This window comes from Echeneis naucrates, chromosome 20 (assembly GCF_900963305.1).
Source record: "Echeneis naucrates chromosome 20, fEcheNa1.1, whole genome shotgun sequence".
Lineage (NCBI taxonomy): Eukaryota > Metazoa > Chordata > Actinopteri > Carangiformes > Echeneidae > Echeneis > Echeneis naucrates.
In genome coordinates this window covers 17156824-17180343 of record NC_042530.1, presented here as the reverse complement: position 1 = coordinate 17180343, position 23520 = coordinate 17156824, and the positions used below count along the sequence as shown (strand labels likewise).

The following is a 23520-nucleotide window of genomic DNA, read 5'->3' as shown; positions in this document are numbered from 1 at the left end:
ACAGCGGCCTCCTGCGGACACCAGGCCGGCTGCCGTGCTCAGAACTAGGCTAACATGACCTGGAGAGGAAAACAGGAGATAGCACAGCGGATAAACAGCAGCCAAACAATGGGACACCCGGCTGCATGTGCACAGTAACGCTTTCAGAAAGGGAAGGATATTGGCTCCATATGGTAAGAGACAGTCGTCGCTACTGTGCGTCATTTTAGCGTACTCCACAGGAGCTGTTAGCTTACTAGCTAACGTGAATGTGACGTGATAGCTTGTATCCCTGGTTTTAGCGGCGGGACGGAGGAGAAGCAGTTCAAAAATCCGCAGGGTTACGCTTTAGCCGGCTATTGTTGACAACATGCCATGAACAAAACACTTAATTGCTTGCCGATTATTGCAAATTTCACCTCATTTCGGCATAAATCTAACGACTCATCCTCTGATCTTAACATTTGGTCCAATGTGTTTTGACTGTCGTGACCGGCACGTAACTGAGACTAGGTCTTTTTGTTGTTGTAGCTGTCAACAGTGATTTATACTTAAGCTGTCCAACTTGTGCAGTAATCACCATTATACCTTCACTCAGGTCACTTCTCCCGATCGCCCGATGCAAAAAGCAGGTTAACACGACCCTTCCCAGTAACAGTGTCACCTTATTTATTTAAGGGAGTTCTGTCTGAGAACGTCACCTGCATCTAACAACACTGAACAGTATTAAAGTGTGGTAGCCAGCCTTTTGTAGTTATGTTTGCTGTGGCCCAGAATACGCAGGATGACGTTTCCTTATATTTACATTTTCAGTTACTTCACTTTAGAAAAATAAGACTCAAATACAAGTAAAAACTAATCATCCAGATAATTACTCAAGTAAAGTAAGTAAAAGTATTTAATGAGAAAACTAAATCCGAATCGCACGCCATCGTCTCAGCCATTGCTAACATCCACTGCTGTGTTTGTGCTCCAGTGTGCGTTTGACTGCCTGGACGGAATCATGCGCAGCCAATGCCAATGCTTGAGCTTAGTAAAAAAATACATAAGTCAACATATGTTTGGAAGCAAACGTAGCTAGTGGCTATTTTTGATTGGTGAAACACGGTCATGTGAGTCTTCGGTGGAAGTCTTTCTGACAAAACAAAACAAATGATCAAAAATAAAAGTAATGAGTAGCATGTTATGGAGTTGTTGTATGCTTTTGTTAGGGAGTACAAGTAGCGTTTCTTTTTCATAAATACAGTGGAATAAAAGTAAAAAGTATGCTCGATTGAAACTACTCTTACAAGTACAATTTATGAAAAAGTGACCTAAGTAAATGTAACGCGTTACTATGCACCTCTAATTATCAGCATGTTGTAAGGCTTTTCACAGTGAGACAAAGTTTGGGGCTGTCCAAACTCCACTGAGGAAGATTTAGTATTTACATGATTAACAGGTAACTCCCAGTCTGTCAGGATGAACATTCCCAGATCAAAGGACTCTTTATTCCCTGAATGTACTCTCCCTTCATACCACAACAAAGCACTATGGATCATGCTTTGTGCAGCATACTCCAGAATGGATCAGATTTTTGCCAGAACAGGCTGATAAAATCAAATCAACTGTAAGCATGATTTGATTCACTAATCATTTGCACATTTTAACAGTCATTTTTCCTTCCTTCCTAGATTTTACACAAAATGAACAAATCCATTAACTATGAATGACATGTGGCTAGTCAATAATTCATCTGCCCTCACAGTCTGGTACCCTTATGTCAGGGTACCTTTGACTGGCAGATTTTGCTGCACTTTGTGTGTTACAGGGAATTCCCAGCATGAAGATTCAGGAAAGCTGAGACAAGATAAATACCTAATTATTCCTTTTTTTTTTTTACAGTGTATCTGATCTTCAGGGTGATTGTTACCAGGTGACTCTGGAGCAAAGGAAAGCCAGGGTCTCTGTGAAAACCTTTTCGACTATAGAAGTGGCGGGACAGGAGCACACAGCTCAGGAAAATGGCATCACCCTTTGTGCCTGTCCCTGTGCCCATGGACAGAGCCTTATCAGGTGGTAGCAACAAGGTCAGAAGGCCACAGAGAGCTTCATCGCTAGGGAGTGTCTCCAGCAGCTTGGAGAACCACGGAGGAGGATGCGGTGGATTAGGTTCCCTGCGACAATCTCGTGCCGTGGACAGAGGCAGCCGTAGCCGGACACCACCACCTCTCCAGAGCCCTGTGACTCGGGCAAGGGTCAATGGGTCTCTCGAACCCTCTGTAGAGTACTCCAGCTGTCCCCGCTCCAGATCAGATCCTGCTGGAAGCCAGCAAGGCGAGGAGAGGCCCATCACCCCCACTGTGCTGGGGTATGAAGTCATGGAGGAGAGAGCCAAGTTCACGGTATGAGAGCAGGAAATCAGCAGTTTGATATCATGGCATCCAGGTCTGCAACCAATGACTATTTCAATTGTCAACTAGTTATTGACCTCTAACAACTACTTGACTAGTCAGATTATGACTCTACAAAAGAAAAGTCCCCTATTTATATTTATTGCAGCAATGAAATACATTCTCTTTCATTTAACAAGAACGTTTGGGGCTTAAAAATTAGAATGCATAACAAAGTTTGTGTATTACGAAGTTTTCTTAGTTGTGTCTCATAAGAAATGTTACCAAACTTTGGCCTGTTTGTTTCACATTAGCTTCACTCCAGCTGTTTCCTTGCTGCTGCTTCCTCTTCTATTCCCGCTCACTAGTGCGCATGTGCTGTCAGCGCATCAAAGATTTGGAAAAAGATTTCTCACTGAGCTACTTCAATTGGCTAAGGTGAAATTTCGTTTACATGCCTTCACAACTAATTTTGCAGTTGGCTATTTGTCGAGTATTCAGTGCATTATAAATTATACTGTTAACATATAGTCAGCACACAGGCTCTTACAAATCAGTAAAAGTTGAGCTGCAGACAAATCAATAGGTTTTCTCGATTCCAGAGAAAGTAATTTCTCCTATAATGATGATGAAAATAACAGTACATTTTACTCAAAGTGCCCTTTTATGGTTCCAAAAACACTTTATATGAGTTTAAAGGGAACAGTGACACACAGCATTAGTCATTGACCATTCATTCATTCATTCATCTTCATCTGCTTATCCGGGACCGGGTCGGGGGGGTAGCAGCTCCAGCAGACTACCCCAAACGTCCTTTTCCTCTGCCATGTTGGCCAGCTCTGACTGGGGGATCCCAGGGCGCTCCCAGGCCAGTGTGGAGATATAATCTCCCCACCTGGTCCTCGGCCTGCCGCGTGGCCTCCTCCGAGCTGGACAGGCCAGGAACACCTCCCTTGGGAGACGTCCCGGTGGCATCCTTATCAGATGCCCAAACCACCTCAACTGCGAAGGAGCAGTGGCTCTACTCCAAGTTCCTCCGGGATGGCCGAACTTCTCACATTATCTCTAAGGGAGACTCCAGCCACCCTAATGAGGAAACCCATTTCAGCCGCTTGTACCCGCAATCTCGTTCTTTCAGTCATGACCCATCGCTCATGACCATAGGTGAGGGTTGGAACAAAGACCGACCAGTAGATAGAGAGCTTTGCCTTCTGGCTCAGCTCCCTCTTCATCACAATGGTGTGGTAAAGCGAATGCAACACCGCTCCCGCTGCTCCGATTTCCAGGCCGATCTCAGGCTCCATCTTACCCTCACTTGTGAACAAGACCCCGAGGTACTTAAACTCCTTCACTTGGGGTAAGGACTCATTTCCTACCCGGAGTACGCATGCCACCGGTTTCCTGCTAAGAACCATGGCCTCCGATTTAGAGGTGCTGATCCTCATCGCAGCCGCTTCACACTCGGCTGCGAACCTGTCCAGTGAGCACTGGAGGTCACAGGCTGATGGAGCCTCCATGGACCTCCAGTGCTCACTAGACCTCATTATTATCTTATTATTAATAGGCCAAGAGTATAACAAGTCAGAGAACAGGCTGAGGGGTCCTTCTTATCACCTTTGCAAAAGAGACAACTCTTCAATCACTTACATATAGTTTTAAATTATAGTTAGTTATAATCAAGGACGAACATTTTGTGTGTTTGTTTTGTCTTGTCCCTTTTGCAGGTTTACAAGATCCTGGTCAGGAAGACACCAGATGAGAGCTGGGTTGTTTTTAGAAGGTACACAGACTTCTCCCGGCTCAATGACAAGGTGTGTCTCTATTGTTGTGTACATAAACAATGGTGTGAAAAGTATTGGCAAGCCCACATTTTTAGACTATTTTAGGCTCAGTTTTGTGATCGCCCAGGCTCACATACATTGTCCCAGACTATCAACTCTTTGTTTTCAGCTGGCTTACTTTAATTTTTGTGTGCACTGTGAAAGTGATTAGAGTTGCACAAAGAAGCCCACTGCTCCCAAAATGGCCAACAGGCCAGAGCTAAATAGGGGAATAGGTCAAATGTGATTTTTTTTTTTTTTTTGTTTGGTCACAGATTACAAAAAGGAAAAATAATAAACTATGTAAGGATACTGCACAGTTAAAAGGAACTCCAAAATTACCCTTGTTAGAAAATTTGACACAAACACATCTTTCCAGACCAACAAAAACGTCATTGAACCAATTAATGTATGACGCAACTTTAAAACAGACGGAACTTGTTGAGTAATTCTCAAAAAGAGAAATGGTAATGGGAAATGGGAACACCTTATATTTGCCAGTAAGTGAGATTATACAGGGGACTTGGACGCCCTGTCATCCATTCAATGCTGACACTGTAATGAATGCAGTGCTGAATGGTCCTTTCAGAATTTATTTTAACTGAGACAATTCACAAAGATTTAACATTTTATTGTGATGTTTAATTACTAAGAATTGAGAGTTGTGCTGCAGGTAACATTTACTGATAAGCCATAACAGATATAGGGAGAAAGAGACAACTGGTATGGTTAAGGTAATATCAGATTGCAGAATAAGTCGCACTCATTTTACCACCTGTTACTCTGTGTCCATACACACAACACCCTGCCTCCAATAAACTGACACCCAGTATCTTCCAAAGCTGATTTTAGTTAAAAAATCTCAACCCACTCTTAATTTTGGTAGTTTCATGTCATTGCCTGTACGTGTCGCCAAATGACTGCAACCAATAGAAACATGCTTGGTGGACATGATGTTGTGAAGGGACACAAATTGTTAAGTGCATTCCATCCTTGAAACATTTGACTAAGAGTATTTGGGTTCTTTATGACTTACACCTTGAGAGATTGGCATGAAAGGTCCTCCTCTCAAAGTCATAGATCAGAATGAGCCTGGGGTGATCTAGAAGTTTTCATTGAGGCAATAGGTGTGTTTTCTCTGAGCTAATCAGGTTACCTATGAACTTTTAAGAGCCACTGACCTTTGATGCCATACAATTAATTTTAAGGAACGCTTAAAAGAAGAAGAGAAGGCTGTTGTAAGATTTTTTTTTTTTTAATTTTAATATCAGTATGATAAACTAGAATGGTTCAAACGTTGTTCTTTTCAGGAGCACTGAAAAGATAAATGGCACAAAGTACTTGTTCTTATTTTATTGGAGCGCATGAAGTAGACTCTGACTCACACTTCTGTCATGTTTGTCAATAACCTCATATACTTTAGCAGTATCTGCTGCAACTGTGAAAAGAGCATGTAATATTCATTCTGTCTGTCTGTGTGTGTGTGTGTGTGTGTGTGTGGCATGCAGCTGAAGGATATGTTTCCAGGTTTTCGCCTCTCTTTGCCTCCTAAGCGTTGGTTTAAAGACAATTATGACAGTGACTTCCTGGAAGACAGACAGTTGGGACTTCAGGCCTTCTTGCAAAACCTAGTTGCCCATAAAGACATTGCAAACTGGTATGTGACATGCTTAGGTATAGACTTCAATGTTAAAATTAAGTTATTCAGTGCTAACTTTGTGCTTAGCAGAAATATGAAAAGCGAAAGATTTTATGGCATGCAGATAAAAGCTGTTATCTTGAATTCTAATTTTAATAATAATAATAATAATTTCTCATATCAGGAACCAATGTGTTTCTTTTTTTTTTTCAAACGTTTTGGATTAGTTTTTTTTATTGCATTACTGAGTAGACTTTCCTTGAGCTCATATACACAGATATAATACCCTTCACTGTTCTTGACAGCCTACCAGTTAGAGAGTTTTTATGTCTGGATGACCCACCTGGGCCTTTTGACAGTTTGGAGGAGAGCAGGGTAAGTGTTTGCGTCTACACAGTTAAGTGTGTGTTGTCTGTGATATATAAGTGACATTGATACTATAAGTATATAGTATCAATGTCTCTTTACTGCCTTTGAAAGTGGATTCTTTTCGAACACAACATTCAATCAAAGTCATAACTCATATTATTTGACCAGAGGTTGTATTAAGTACTTGTCCTTTCTCAATGTGTTCACAGTTGTCCCAGCAGCAGGGGGCACACACAGTTAGCTGATGTGTTGCATTTTCCCACCAATAGGAAAGGGGTGTCATGCCTTTTTTTTTCTGCTTTCATTTCCTTAGAATAGTCTGTTTTCACCATTTCCTGCACTACAAAACGCGCACTAAATGGGATGACAATGATAAATAATAACAAAAGAAGCATGCCATAACTTATTTATCATAAGTCTGGTTTTACTTGGTCTATCAGCACAATTTAAAAACTGGTATAGTTGGAGTCCACACTTATGACACAAGTTGAAACAGAGACTCAGTGATTCTGCGTCTTGCTGTTACATAATCTTAAACCAGTCTTGTGATTTGAACAAACCAGCGTATTCGTCCACTCCAAAAGATATTAAGTACTGCTAATTTGAATTGATTCAATTTAAGTGCAGCCTAAAACTGCGTAGTTAAGTTACGTTATTAACCTTACTTTCGTGTTAAATAGATGCTATATAAAACTTGTTCTTGTCAACATTTTGTTCAACATTTTGTGTTCATGGAGATATTGTTTAAAATGTTACTTTTCAAAGTTGGTTTACCTATTTACACTGAGCACTGTACATGTGCAAAATGCTCTCAAGTCTTTGTGGTGCCTGAAAAAATGCACTGATTATGTACGGTCTTAGTTGAGTTTTCACCCATTGCTTTTCACATTGCCTTTCTTTCCACTGTCCACTGTTCTGCCCACTGTTATTCCTCCCTCTCAGGCCTTCTGTGAAACTCTGGAAGAAAGTAACTACCGTTTGCAGAGGGAGCTGCTAGAGAAGCAGAGGGAAATTGCCTCCCTGAAGAGGAGGCTGGAGGACAGGGAGCAGGCCATCCTCTGCCTGGAGAAACGCATCAAGTCAGTTGGCACACACAGAATCACACCAAAAATTATGAAATATAGTAATAAAGCCTTGATACAAATTTACATACAAAGTCACATCTAGTTCACACCATAGGCTGTGCTGGAGCCAGAGTAAATGACTGTTGTGATTATTGTGGACGTACAAGCTTGTCAGTGCAAAAACAGAACAGAATGTCCTCATAAAATCAAGGGTTGTTTGTGTCTTTTTGTGTGTCTCAGTGGTGAATGTTTCAGCCCAGAATCGCCATGTGGTCTGTCAGCTCAAGGCAGTGAGAGCAGTGCAGAGGTGGAGTCATCTGCTGCAGAGGCTGATCAGGACATGCCTGACGACACTGGGTAAAAAAACAACACACACCCACGTTGGTCAAAGTGCATTCATCAAGAATGTAAATGTAAAGACCAAGTTACTAGTAACTTTCAGCTATCTTAGGTAAATCTTGTAGAATGATCAAGGGTCGGCTTGATCTGTTTACATTTTCTTTAATGACAGCTCTAAACAAACCAACCAAACAACAACTTGTTAAACATCCTGATGTTACAATCTTACTGTTACTGTGGCAGCATTAGTTCCGCTATATAAACTATATATGATATCTTCCCCTTTTAAGTTATTATCAATAACAGACAAGATGCCATAAATTGTAATAATAATAATAGATAAACTAGAAATGCTTTTTACTTAACTCAGTAGTGCATTATTAAATAAAATATTACAACATTAAATTTAAGCAAGGCACTTTCACAATCACAAGATGATTTTCAGTTAACATACATCTTTAATTCTTTCTCTCGCTCTCTCTCTCTCTCTTTTTTTTTTTTTGTTTCTGTTTCCCCAATCTCCCCAACGGCCATATGATTGACACCTCAGTGTTTGTCTACAGGTCTAGCCTGTTGACTGGTCTGCACAGTCGTACAGCTCTGGTTCAATACTGTCCCGGTGTGTGTGTGGCTTGTGACTTCCTTTAGACAAGCCGAAACAGCCTCTGGAGTGATAACACTTGCTGTCTGGGAAGTCACTCTTGTACTCTCAGTTGATGCAAGTGGAGTGTCTTGAGCAGCTTGTAAAGACTGATCTGCACGGAGATGGCGGGGGTTCCGTCGTAACACTGCTTCTTCTAGTGTGTTGCTGAGGTATGACCTTGGAGTCACACATTTTTTTGAAATGACTGCTGGTGTCACCCAGGCCTTTACCTGATCCAACTTGGTGAGGACTGTGTGTCCAGGTCATAGTGGTGGAATGTGTGGCTGATGATGTCTGGCTCCATGTTAGCGTTTGTAGTAGAAAGCTTATTTGGCCTTCTCACCAGCATCTTTCTGTTTAACAGTCTTTCTGCCATTTAGGTCGAAGATTCTTCTCTAATGGAAGGAGTTTTGTTCTGATCTTTCTCCCCATTAAGAGTTCTGCTGGACTAACTCCTGTGGTGGCACAGGGAGTTGCTCTGTAGCACATGAGGGCTATTACAGGGTCTTGTCGGATGATTCTCTTCGCAGTCTGAACTGCAGAATTGAGGACCATTGTCACTCACCATCTCATCTGGGATCCCAAACCTAGATTAGATTAGATTACTTTATTGTCTGTTCTAAGTAAGAAACATAAATTCCTCTTTTGTCATGGCTCAGGACAAAATTAAAAACACCCAAGCATTAAAAACATCCCAACACAATCAAAACACAAAACAAAACAAATTACACACATTACATTACAAAACACAGTGCAGCTGCAATGGCTATTTTGATGCTTTCTATTCTGCATGGACATGCTGGGATGCCCTGTCCCACCAAAGCTACATAACATTCCACCTCGCTATGTGTGTCAGTCTCCTCTTTTGTGTATGTTTGTGGGCTACGAGACAGGGTATCAGCGATGAGGAAGGTTTTCCCTGGCATATATACAGCCACTGGTTTGTACCTTATAAGCCATTAAGAGACGTTGACATCTTGAAGGAACATTATTGAGGCTCTGGCTGTTGATGAGTGGCACTCATGGCTTATGATCAGTCTCCAGCCTGAACTCATCTAAGCCATATAGATACTTGTTGAACTTTTCACATGCCTACATGCCTACATGCAAGCCAGACACTCTTTCTCTATCTGGGCATAGTGTTTTTCAGGCCCTGAGAGACGTCAGGAACAGTAGGCTACTGGCTTCCACTCTTCTCTCTGGAGCTGAAGCAGTACAGCTCCTAGTCCATAACTACTGGCGTCTGCAGATACAGCTGTGGGCCTTGTGATGTCATAAAAGGCACGAACAGGTGCTTTTGTCATCATTCTTTTAATATCCTCAAAAGCTGACTTCTGTGAGTGTCCCCAGGTCCAGATGTTCTTGCTCTTTAGCAGCTCATACAATGGCTGCCCTGCTGTTGCAAGGGCTGGGACAAACCTCCCCAGGTACAGTTGCAATCAACATAATTCAACCCCCACTGCAAATTAGGTTAATTGGTAAAATGTACAAACTAGCAGGCAAAAACAAATCAAACAAGAACAATTTAAATAGCTCAACACAGCTAATATTACAAGTGGTTTCTCCAAATTCAACACAAAATGCTACTTTTAATGACTACTGCAGTCTCAAAATCCTTGTCATATTAGTTTTTTTACTATTTAAACTTTTCTGGTATAATTAATTTATTGCAAAGACCTGAAAAATTGTGGGTTCGGGTTAGGGTTAGTTCACCATGCCGAGGACTCTTTATAACTTTTGCACATTTCCAGGCAATGGCAGCTGGTGAATAGCCTCCACTTTGACAGGGTCCGGTCTGAACCCTGACTGGTCGATGAGATGACCCAGGAAGCATAATTGGCTCTGTCTGAGGGACATTTCTCCTCGTTTTCTCGCTGCACGCTGCAGCACCATTTGGAATCGAGCAACATGTTGCTCCATCAAGGTCCCATAGACAAGGATATCATCTATGAAGATTGCCACGCCTTCCAGTCCTTCTCTATCCTCCTCTGATTGTCTGACGATCTGTATTGTCTGTGTTAGCGTCAGGTCTGCCATCAGCTGCAGCGTCCAGGAGAGCTCTTTATGCAGTATCCCGATGACAAGGCGGTCACGGATATTTTCTTTTCGAGTTGCTCCAGCCTCACAGTGCTCTGAGAGATCATACAGGGCTCGGATGAAACATTCTGCCCTCTCACCCGGCCGTTGAACCCGTTGGTGAAAACATGCCAGTTCATGGATAATATTCCTCCTCCGAAAAAGTCCTTTTTAAACTTCCCCATTGCAATTACAAAGTCATTGCAGTCCTCATCTTGAGCAAATGTGAATGACTTAAAAGTGTTTTCTGCCTTGTTTCCCATGGGGTAAATAAGGCAGCTCACTTGTACTTGTCCCCCATCTTTGTGAAGTTTCGTTGCGATTGTATATCATTTGAACCATTGCTTCCACTCAGGACATCCTGACATTACAATGTTACCGTTATTGTGGCAACATTAGTTCCGCTATATAAACTATATATGAAAAATATGTCTTCATTGTTTCCACTACTCGCAAACCAGTTGATATTTTTTTAATTTTCTTATTCTCACAGGAAGTGCCCTAAAGGTTGTGGAGAATGTTAATGAGGGTAAAGTTGCCCGTGACTCACCTTCAGGAGCCTTAACACATTTGGTTCCTCCAGTCACAACTCCTTTAGAGGGTTCTCGTTTTCCTTTCATTGAAGTAAACCCATGTGCGAAACTTAGTTAAAGGATGGGTTAAGTTTCTTTCAACAGCAATTAACCTTGCAAGCAGGGGATTCAAAAACCTGATGGCTTCATTACATATACGAATATGAAGCTGGAGGAGCTGACGGTCTGTTTTAGCTGAAGCCTTGGATCTCTCTTTCTGATTGACAGGTACTAAGCAGTATGGGCTTTTCCTGCCTCAGCGTCTACTAGCTCATCTAATTACATAGAAGAATGTAAATATCTCACACGGGCATGAATTCTTTTAAACCATGAACATGCTTCCTGTATTCCTACCTATGATGGGAAGTGTGTTGTAATTCTTCTAATCACTAAGTAAACATTCCAGAAATAATTGTGTAAATCTGTGGATTCATTTATTTGGATTCATTGATTCGCAAAACATCTTCCTAAAATTTAAAATTTTCAAACTGATATTTTTCCAATCAATTATCTCTTTGTCAAGTGACAAAATCAGAGATATCTGAAGTTGTATTTTTGTGAACCTAATGCAAACTCTTGAGGTTTAAATTGTATTATTGTAATACCTGCCAAAAAAGTTGGAATTTTTGGTTCCTTATATTATAAATAATTCCCTCGCTGTCTGAAAACGTTTTTTACAACATATTGGTTCACCGTAGTTGACAGCGGAATATTTACTCAAAACCAGAGGAATAGTAACACGAGAAATGTCTCAGAAAGTGCCTAAATGTGGAAGCAGGTATCAGTGAGCATATGAGTCCATGCACCAATCTAATCCCATGTAATTTTTGATTGCTAGCATTTGCTAATAGGTAACGTTAATTCTAACATTACACTATTTACTGGAAATCAATTCTTCATTGTCATTCCAAATATGTTGCACAGGAAGTTGTACTGTGCAGCACCTGACAACTACATGCTAACTAACATGTTCCACATTACTAAAATTTCAATTTGGCAACAGTTTACACTGGAAGGTTTATCAAAACACAACTTGTAAAGGAAGGCAGGCTGTACGTTTGGTGGGAGACACTTGCATTTGCAATTTCAACACTATCATATAAATTATCCTGAGACACATCACACACAAAAGAGCAGGGTGGGTTCATCAATCCTAAAAGGAAGAAGCAGGTGGTATTTAAAATCAGAATGAAAAATCCTTTATTAATCCTTGGTGGGAAATTCTGCTGAAGATGGATTAACCGTCCACTACTGTGGTCTCTCAGATCCACTAATAATAGTTAATAATGATAATAATAATAATTTATGCCTCCCTCCTACTGCATCGCCCCATCACATCCGCATTAGTCTAATCTGGTTTCAAACACAGAGCCGGCTCTTTCCACCAGTTTGTCCAGCTGCCTTTCATCCTTTTGTTTTATGCTATCTCCCCAGCATCTGCAGCATGAAACGTATAAACCAATCATAAGGCATAAGGTTATGACCACTTGGGGAATTTGTAGGCCAAGTTAAAACTTCAAACTCATGGTTGTGATACTCAAACCATTCCTGAAGGATTACTGATTTGTCACAAAGCACATTATACTGCTGGAAGTGGCTATCTGGTTGTATCTGGTTTTCAACAATACCTGGTAGATGGTTCGTGTTACATCCACATTTATGGCAGGACCCAAGGATTCCCAGCAGAACATTGCCGAAAGCATCACACTGCCTTCTTTCTATAGTGTATCCTGGTGCCATGTGATCCCAAGGTAAGCAATGCACATTCATCCTGGCCAGAAGAAAATGTGATTCATCAGATGGGCCAGATTCTTCCATTGCTCCGACAACTGGGCCAACCATAACCTTTTCACAAGTTCACACAGTTTCTTCCTTTGACCACTTTCGATAGATACCTGCCATTGTAAACCAGGAACACCCCACACAAGCTGCATTTCGGAGATGCGCTGACCTAATTGTAAAGTAATCACAATTTGGCTCTTGTAAAACTCGCTCAAACTCTTAGGCTTGTTAATTTTTCCTGCTTCTAATGCAGCAACTTTGTGGAAAACATGTTTACATGTTGCCTAATAAATCCCACCCACTAAGAGGTAACAGGATGAAGAGGTAATCAATGTTATTTAATTCATCTGTTAATAGTCATAATGTTATGCCTGATGTGTATATTTGCCACCACAAACTGATAAAACATTTGCAACATCTTTCCTTAGAAAAAGAGGAGGTTCTGTCCCTTTCTGTAGTTTTTCTATGTTTGGGGACCAGTCCAACTTGTTGTCCTAGGTGTACTCCTAGATATTTGTTGACTGGCAGTACTTCAAATGTTCACTGGATGAAGAGAGAGCTTGTAATTTCATAAATCAATTTCCTTTGTCTTTGAAATGTTCAGTAGAAGGCAGTTTTTATGACTGTCACTGAAGGCTTTTATCAGATGTTCAGCTGGACATTTTATTTTTGGTACCGGTACAATGCAATACCGGTTTTCCATAGAGCCTGGACGTGCCCTACCTCTTGACTCAGGTTTAAGAGCCACTGAAGAGGCTCACAGAGTTTGACAGCACAGTCTGCAGGCTTAGACACACACCATCTTGGCCAGCTGCCTTCACAGGAAACTCTTCCAAGTTCCAGCCTCAACCAAGTTACAGTGATATTGGAAGAGTTAAAGATGGGAGAGGGGATGTAACTAGAGCAGTGGAGATGCACACAGATGCAGTCGAAGTAGAACAGAATTTAATGGCTTTATTGTCATTGTGCATAGTAACAACGAAATTCACTTGCACTTCCCCTGGTGGTAACACACATAAGACACATGAAACATGAATTACACAAAAAAAGACATCTGGACAGTAAGCCCACAGTAAAAAGAAGCCCTAGTCAATAAAGTGCAGTACGGTCAACATGTTTCAGGTGTTAAGGTGTTTTATGGCACTTGGGTAAAAAATGTTTAAAGGTCTGGAAGTGTGACACTGGAAGGATCTGTAATGCCTTCCCAATGGCAGAGAGGTAAAGAGGTTGTGACCTGGATGGGAGGAGTCCTTGATTATATTTTTTGCACATCTCAGGTATCTGGTGTGATCCTGGTTGGGCATGTTAGATGTTGGTAAAATTTGGGAAGGACAGTATGCAGGTTCTCATGATTAAAGTTGCAATAAAAATCCCATTTTACTAGTTTACTAACACTAGTTTGCAAGATGTCCAGAGCTACACTAGTGTTAGCGCTAGTTGGAATGTAAACAGCTGTGATAAAAACAGCCGTGAACTCACATGGCATGTAGAAAAGTTGACATCTTACTGTGACAAACTCCAGATCTGGTGAGCAGTGTCTTTCTGTCACTGTGCTGTTTGTGCTCCAGCTGTTGTTAGAGGAAGTGCAGAGCCCCCCTTTTTGCCCTGTCGGCCTGGGTGTTGTAAGGCATGCTACTGTGATAGCTTTGCCCCCGAATCCCAGAGTGCAGCCACATCTCGGTGATCACTACCATGATCATCGAGCACTCATTGACAGATCTGTTTGCCTCGATTGTTGTTGCTAACTCATCCATCTTATTGCATAGTGATCTGGTAGACACAGAAATAAACAAAACAAACAAGCACGGCCACATAGGGAGGAGCAGAGCCGCAGCAGATTAATGCGCTGCCACCCTGACCCGAGAAGGGGATGTAGAGAGATATTGGGTTGGTTTAGCTGCAGTATCAAAACTGCCAAAGAACTGGTTGTATTCATTGACTCTATCCACATCACCCATTAATGGCTCTCTTGTCTTTTTGTTGTAGCCAATGATGGTGTTGAGTCCTCTCCACACCTCACAGATACTGCTGTTCTCTGTATTTTCTTTTCTGTATTCCATTTAGTCTTCAACTCATGTTGCAGCTGTTTGAGTCATTCTTTGTTGGGACACACTTTCCTATTCATTTGAATGAGAAAAACAAAAACAAAAACAAAATAAAAACAAAACAGTAATTCTTATCTGTTTATTCCTAGATTAGAAAGATTATATCGCTCTTTGTTCCTTTTCATGGGTATGAGTTCAGGAGTCTCACATGAGGCAGACAGCAATAGTGATCACAACACATTACAAGTGTATACAGCTTTTTGCTAGATACAGTGCTGTGAAAAAGTATTTGCCCCTTTTGCCGATTTCTTTTTTTTTTTTTTTGCACCTTTGTCACTTAGCCATTTCAGATCAAGCAAACATAAATATAAGTTTATCAGATAACTCACAAGTAAACAAAAAATGCAGTTTTAAGTGCTGATTTTATTTATTATGGGAAAAAAGCCATCTGAACCTACATGGCCCATGTGAAAAGTAATTGCCCCCTAAACCTAATAACTGGTTGAACCTCCCTTAGCAGCAACAACTGCAGTCAAGCATTTGCGATAATTGGCAATGAGTCTCACATCGCTGGAGGAATTTTGGCCCACTCTTCTTTGCAGAACTGTTTTAAATCAGCCACATTGGAGGGTTTCCGAGCATCAACCGCCTTTTTAAGGTCAAGCCACAGCATCTTAGTTAGGTTCAGGTCTGGACTTTGATTAGGCCATTCCAAAACCCTCATTTTAAGCCATTCAGAAGTGCCCTACTTAACCCTAACCCTAACCCTGGGACGGTTCACCACTGTACCATGCTTTCTCCATTTGTGGATAATGGCTCTCACTGTGGATCACTGGAGTCCCAAAGGTTTAGAAATGGCTTTGTATACTTTTCCAGACTGAGACATGTCAATTACTTTTCTTCTTATCTGCTCCTGAATTTCTTTGGATTGTGGCTTGATGTCTTGGGTTTAATATGGCCTACTTCACCTTGTCAGACAGGGTCTATTTAAGTGATCTCTTGATTTGAAAGGTCTGGCAGCAATCAGGCCTGGGTGTGGCTATGAAATTGAACTCAGCTTTCCACAATAATATGATTAATCACAGTTACCTCATCATTTAACAATCGGGGCAATTGTGTTTTCACCCAAAATCATAGTTTGGATAGTATTTTTCTCTTAACAAATAAAATCATCACAGAAAAACTGCATTTTATATTTACTTGGGTTATCTTCGTTTAATATTTACATTTGTTTGATGATCTGAAACAGTTGAGTGTGACACACAGGCAAAAAAGTAAGAAATCAGGAAGGGGGCAAATACTTTTTCAGAGCACTGTACACCAGTTCAGGTATCAGGATCGGTATCTGAAAGGAAGAAATTAGATTAGAACATCTTTAGTTGAAAAACTTAATTGTCATTGTATAGGATATTTTGAAAACAGACTCCTCCCATTTACTTTGATTGATCGATCCTCACCAGTTTTCAGCTTCTTGCTCTGTTTTCTACACATAGCCCAGTGACAGAGATGATCCTCACTGTGCTATTTAATCTGTCGAAACTTCTGTGTTTCCAGAACATCTCTTCATTCCCAGCCATTCATCCTATTCATGAGTCTGGATTCATACAGTACGGGCCAAAAGTTTGGACCCACTTTCCCATTCATTTGTCCAAACAAATTTGTCCAAACTTTTGGCCTGTACTGTATGTCATGAAATTCTGAACCCCATCTTTTTCATACATTAATTTTTGTTAAGGGTTGCTTCTTTAAACCATTTCCCTTTCCCTCTTGTGTTTTTTACCCCATGTTTCACAGCATTGTTGCTCCAATCTGAAAACAGAGCCCCACAACATGTGAGGTACTTGATACACCAACTCAACAGGAAAATCCTGTGGCATTCTGTCATTTAATGATTTCCTTCTTCTAGTAACATGCATCCTGCTATTAACTGTTATACTTTGATGGTGTACTCTTTTCTTGGTATGAAGCTCGTAGGGTCCAAAATTAATACTCACCCCATACACCAATGGCAAGTAGATGTTCTGTTTAAACAATCTCTACTTACTGCATGGTGAGTGCAATTTTTATACCAAAATAATAATCAACGCACATTTTTTTAAATATTTTTTGCAGCTATTGTCTCCTACAACTCTGCTGTCTGTAGTTCACAGCTTGGTGGGTGCAGGATGACACACAAACATACAATCTTACAGAGGAAAGTCAGGCCACCATGTGCCATTGTTCGCTATCGGTAGCATGTAGCACAAAAATTAACTAATTCCTTAGGAAGTTTTTTGATATTAGTACAGTCAGGAAAAGGAGGCAAGATTTAATGAGATGGGAGAGTTGAGGACTGTGCAAATTTAATTGTACTCAGCAAATTATGTACCCATACAGCTGGACTTTCCCACAGAGAATTGCTGCAATGTTACAGTATAATCAGTATTAACTCTTGGAACCCTAAGACTCCTATTGTCTACCTGGACTTTTTGCTTATTTTAACCATAAAAGATCCAGAAAGTGTCCTGTGAGTAAGTGCATTTGCCCATTTTTCCAGCACACTTAGAGCCTTCGATATCCACCAGTTTACAGTATGTCGAAAGAATGTATTAACAGTAACAGCTGTCCAAACATTTGTTAATTTGTGGTTATGAAGTTATACATACATACACACACATACAATATATATATGTGTATATACACACACACACACCTGTGTGGATTAGCGAAAGAGAAAGAGAAAAAGGGTTAGTTTATTGAAGATGTAGGATATAAAATTGTTCCGTGCTGGAAAATGAATGGGTACAACTTTTTTTTTTTTATTGGTTTGACCAAGACTTTGTCCAAGTAAATAGCATCTTAGCAAGGATACCATATAAGAACGACTTTTGTCCAATTGTAGCATCTTGTTGTCTATAATATACCAGAACAATAAAATGGCAGTAGTGAGCACCTCTTAAATTACTGCAGAGTGACAGAATGCAATCTAAGAAAGACTCAGAGGCTGGAAACTCACAATTTACCCTCCACCACCAACACCACTGCTACTCAAGGCATGTAAGGATGAGTGGGAATTCCCAAGCCCCAAGCCCTGATCAATTAAAATGACTTTGCTCCTTTGTAGGATTGTAATACCATATGATATCAATAAAATGTTCTGCAAGAAATACATTTTTCATCTACTGGCCACTTTGCCAGTGAGTCAAAAAGTTAATTTCGGACCCTGTAGGCTAACAAAGGATGGGTTCAGATTGTTTTCAGTCTGTGTTCCTGCATTGCTCACATGCTGTATTTACAATGAAATTTTGTCATGTCATTCCTCCTTGCCACGCTTGCTGTGCAAACGACATGAGTGTTGTGTTAAATATCTACTTGAAAAAATCCAAACCTCTCTTATGATGCTTATATTTAAGTGTTGGGGCCAGTTCACAATCAGTACACCTAATGCTAGATTAGATCTTCTCTTGCTGTCCCCCGAAACTACAGTGGAACATGGACACAAACCTTGGCTTGAGAGAGTTGAAGGCCATGAAATAAATTTTGCTACATAGGTTTCCCAAGACTCGGCCCCAACAATGCAGCTAAGTGAAGTGAGGGATGATAAAATGATATCTCCTTGTTTTGCATTAAGGAATCTGAAATGAATTGTCCCCAACCATGGTGTGTATATATTGTAGTGCTGTGTTCTGTGAACCTTTTGTCTGTGCCGCATTGCTTCCCTGCATCATATGTAACTAACACATTCTGTTCTTGCTATCCTTCGCATGTGGGTCTGTCCTCTCAGCACTCACTGAGCCCTCAATTAGGAACACCACTAGCACTAGCTACACATTAATACTGCCAATCTCTCGTTTCTAGCACATCTGAAAGGCGGTGACCTGGTTACAGGTTTGGAAACCAGGGAGGCTGCTCTAGTCTTTAAGTGCACTAAACTCATAGTCACTCATAGTGAAGTAGCCGATAAAGGATGATGAACAACCATCGAAAGATGCAAATGGTCAGCAGCATTACTGACTGTCATTATGACCAGGATTGGTCATGTTAAGGCCGAAAGCATCTCAAGAGATCTACCATAACTGCACTAATAGCAAGCCAGGACTAGTGACACAAGGTAGGTTGGGTCCATGGATTAATGTTTGTGCATGACTCAGACCTTGCAATCTGCTGCATCTGCAGAAAACCATATTCAGATCAGGCTACATTTTCTCATTCACATTGTTGGTGAGCCTGTGTCCACTGGTTATTTGTACAGTAGACCAATCTGTCTGTTCCCCTGTGACCTATGACCTCAGACCTCCATCAACATAGAGCTGCTGCTTACTGTGTGGTTTTGCTGCAAGCTCCATTTTGGGTAACAATCTAAAGACAGTTTTGTGGATAAATGTAAATGTAGGTCAGCAGTTTCAGAAACACTCAAAAGGCCATCAGATACCCGGCTGGTGAGTTCACATTTTCCTTATTTTGACGTTAAATGTGAACAGGAACTGAAGCTACTGTGTTTGGGATTTAAAGCACTGGATTCCTGGCATACAAATGATATAGATAACAGCACCAATAAACAGGTGTTCCTAATAAAGTGCTCTGTGAGTATATGTGGGATCTCAGGGTGTTGAATTTTTGCTTTTTCTCTTTCCTCCTTCCATTTGGGGTCTCGATAGTGAGAAAAAAATTCTCAGTTTGAGACAGTGTCAGAAATCATCTGTCTGACAATGTTAGATTTTGTTATTGTTAAAATCTAGCAGTTTCTTGTTGCTCATAGTTATACAGAGCTGGAATCTCAACAAACCCACAATTTGTATGGATTCCTGACCCTGTATATTAGGGGATGTGAGTCAGTAGTAAAAGCTCTAAGATGTTACTTGTCATCTCTCTGACCATTAGAGATGGGAGAGTCAGAGAAAAAAACCTGTCTTCCTGTGCTTTCAAGTTCATGTGTGTCCTGCTGGTATTGTGCCATTAATAACATGTTATATCTGCCCTCCTGGATAGCACATATCCTCTTTGACTCTGTTTGTCTGTCACAGAACACATTTCTCACATTGCTAATAATTTGAATCAGATGCTAAGTATGTTTCCTCTGTTGTGCTCTCCCACTTCAGTGGCAGCTGTGAGGTCCAACTTGTGCGATCCTCCGCCTGTTGGTGTGGGCCATCACTCAGCACATCTCCTCCAGTCATCCAGGTCACCCAGCTTAATCGTCAGAAGCCAGGAAATTGACAACCAATATTAGTGTCTTTCTCCTCAGCCTCCACCACCCCAATTTTGGAGTGCTATTAACTACTCACTCTGTGTTTTCTGCCCTTTCCCGAACCCCTTTTACCCCCACCTCCCATCACAACTCCCCTGTCCACCTTCCAGATTGTAACTGCTGGTTCACCTTTCAGTTGGATTTGCTGCAACTTTTCTTTCAATATCTGTGTATTGAGATAAAATGGAGAGGATTTCTACACAAAAACGTTTTACTTAAATTAAACCCTTTATCACTGTTAAGGAGTATTTTATTTGGCACCCACATAAGACCTTGTTCCACCCATATCCTATCAGAATTATATCTGTAACTACACAGATCTACTTCTTCAAACCTCAGAGTAGGTTAATTCTTTCATAAACTCTATGGCAATTTCTTTGACCTCCAAACATGGCTGCTTGACCAGATTGTTGTGATCCCGCAGTTACAAGCCAAAGTTTGGCTTCTTGACCAAAAGAACAAGATAAGAGAGAGAATAAGAGTCACACCAATGGTTGGATGACTTTCAAGGTCATGACAATCTACAGAAAAGCTGATCCATCGTTCCCTCAGTTTGTGCACATATGCATTGCCTTATAGCTCCCCACTTGTAAACAGAGGCCCTGTTCTCTAACTGAAGAAAAGACATCCCTATGTGGCAGAAGAATTAAGAAAATGACTTGATGTTTTAAATGCCTCAGGGTAATTGTTGGTATTATTTGTAGACACAAGATTGGTACAGACACTCCACCTTGGTAGCCACTTTGTGTTTTCACTTTGTGTCATAAAATCTGCATTCCTTTGTATGTTTAGTGCCATGTGTAATTTATCCTGCAAGAGACAGAAAATCTGTACATTTTTTCAAGTGAGGCAAAAAACTGTGATCAGTTACTGATTTTTGAGGAATGTAATGTGTTAACTAATGTAATTTCCCATTCACATTAGATTATGTCTCATACACCAACACACATGCATGTAGACCCTGTCTGAACTTGCATCATGTTCCTCAGGGTCTTATTGTGTCAGGGGTATGATTAAAGGATTACTTCACACAATTTGCAAAAGGTACATTTTTATATTTGGCCATACTGGGTTATCTGCATGTAAATCACCATTATATGTTCAAGATCTTAAAAGTATACATTTGAAATGTTCTGCCTCTATCTTGGTGCAGTTCATGTGAATAGGATGCTGCTCATGGTGCTCAATGTGTTTCAAATTACATCTGACAAACTCAACAGCAATTTATTTGTCCTAATCAGGGCAATCCACAGATCTGAAAGGTGAAATACTTTTAGCTAACAGTGAGGCATCTTGAGTTACCATGGGACCTCCTTGTATTGGGACAGGGGTTAAGGTTTCAGAGTTAGGTCTCTCAGCACACACTGCAAAACTAAAAGAAAGAATTGTAAAAGATACATCTGTCCTTTAAGATAGTGAAATGGTTGAGATGAATCTAAACTGCAGTCAACCCCTACACCATCTTAATGACAGTGGTGCTAATTTTCCTGAAGGAAAGCTGAACTTAGGATCTCAGCCAAAATTGTGAAAGAAGAGAATATTTGGGGCAGGGGCTGCAATTTGATTTAAAACAGCCAGGCTGTAATACTAGTAATTTACAAAGGAGAGGAGTGATGCAAGTGACTGATGACACTATTGGGCCTTGTTGGTACCAGACTGTTTCAAGGCCTATACATCATCCCCAAAAGCCATATTAATATATCCAAACGGCACTTAAGGGTCAAAGGTTTTATGTGTGGTAGGGTGTGCTAACCAGCTGTTTGTTCGTTGTTTTTTTTGTGTGTGTGTGTTTTTCAGTCTTTGATGATCAGCAATTAAGTGTGTCATAACAACAGCTCATTGTTAGTTATGTAAAAATTGGCCTGCAGAAGGCAACATGATGCACTTTATTGATGTATGGTGGTGGTGTTTGCTAGGATGTTTGTTACTTTTTTTCTTTCTATTTCATTTATTTCCTTAGATGGAAATGGGCCTTTTTAATCACTGCATCTGTTTTCATTATCAACTGGAGCATATTTGTTTGAATGTGATAAATGAGTCACATATTTTGCTTGTAAATTCCCTCAGACTTTCTGTGTTCAAGTGCCTTGAATATCTGTCACCGTAACTTTTTTTTTATTCATTTGAATCGCTTTATAGATTGTGTAGAAACATGTTTCAATATGTTCATCTGATTGAAATAATGTTCAAAATAACACTTACGTAAGTGATTGCTTGGAGCAGACCGAATTACATGTTTTGGTAATAGTACATGAATTAATATGCAGCATTATTTCACATATACACCTCTAGTTGCACTATGAAAGATTTATACAAACAACATTTGATATAACTATTAATGTCCTGGATTTAAAGGGACATATCCACTGAAAAACTGGTCTGAAATGGATACTGTGCATACTGTAACACATGCTATAGGAGAGATGTTTATCAGAAATAAATATTTAATTCACATGCAAATTATCCTTTTGTGGTTTAAAAACATGTATGTTCTTTGTTTTCTCACATTCAGAGTGTCTTCTCAATGCAGTCAGATGACTAGTGTCTGTCAAGATGTATTGCACAGACCACTTTAGTATGACACTCAAAAAAGCAAATACCTCCAAAGAATTCTGTCCTTAATAGTTTATTTACAGTAACTGTAAGAGAGGAATGAGTAATAGCACTTATTAGAGTGGTCAGAGAGTGAATGGATAAATAATAAACATTTGATATAATGGATGTTGTTTACATTAGTTATTCAATTTAAATATAATGACATTATTATTCATTCATTATTCATTATTTTTTTAATAAATAAATTTAAGCAAGAAAAAATCTAAGGAACCACTTGGGAGCTGAAAGAGGCGACTCTTCTTAGTGAGCTGAGCCAAAAGAGTTGGCTCTCTAAAATAGCCAGAATTCCCATTAACATTAAGAGGCCAGTCTTCCTAATTTGTCCTGCTACATCTGGCATGCACTCTGGCATAATTTAAAGTCACATAATTCAAGGTGGCACAGTGTTGACAACCATTAGGGCAAGCAAGGCAGGCAGTACTTACCTCCGCCCCATCTCTAACCTCCCTTTCATTTCCAGAATTGGAGAGAAAACAGTTGTTTCTCAGGTTCATGATCACCTTTCTGCCAACAGTCTATATGACCAGTTCCAGTCTGGTTGAAATTGCCAATGACTAGGGGTGCGAATCGTTTACTATCTCACAATTCGATTCAATTCCAATTTTTGGGGCTTCCATTCGATTAAATTGATTAAATTGTTTTTCAATTCAAAATTATTTGATTCATGATTTCTGTTTCAATCTGTAGGTGTGCAAAGGATACTCATGATCTACTCCAGTGTGCTTTGTAAGTCAGAATGACAAATGGAGACATTAAAGTGTCTTTACACTTTATTAAGTTTTAAAACTGTTTAATAAACGCAATATCACATATTGCTTAAGTAACAAAAATAAATGTGTCTCTTTCTAAAAAAAAAAAAAAAGTGCAGTTAAACATGTAAATATGTAAAGCGCCTTAATGTAACTTTGTTATGATTTGGCACTATATAAATAAATCTGATTTGATTTTTAAATTCTAAGGAAAGTGTTGTTTCCAAT

At 40.1% G+C, this 23520-nt stretch overlaps 1 protein-coding gene across 2 annotated transcripts; it reads left to right on the top strand.

Moving 5' to 3' along the window:
- Positions 1–7: 7 nt before the first annotated feature.
- Positions 8–23255, top strand: snx16 (sorting nexin 16). Of its 2 annotated transcripts, XM_029529014.1 has the most exons (9): positions 8–173; positions 1864–2363; positions 4076–4162; positions 5680–5828; positions 6116–6185; positions 7122–7258; positions 7484–7600; positions 16495–16537; positions 19779–19907. In XM_029529014.1, the coding sequence occupies exons 2-8, from the start codon at positions 1983–1985 to the stop codon at positions 16511–16513; spliced, it is 960 nt and encodes a 319-aa protein (XP_029384874.1). In that variant the 5' UTR covers positions 8–173; positions 1864–1982; the 3' UTR covers positions 16514–16537; positions 19779–19907. The 2 variants fall into 2 exon arrangements, with proteins under 2 accessions (XP_029384874.1, XP_029384873.1); XM_029529013.1 differs by lacking the exon at positions 16495–16537 and having other exon boundaries at positions 19779–23255.
- Positions 23256–23520: the final 265 nt, after the last annotated feature.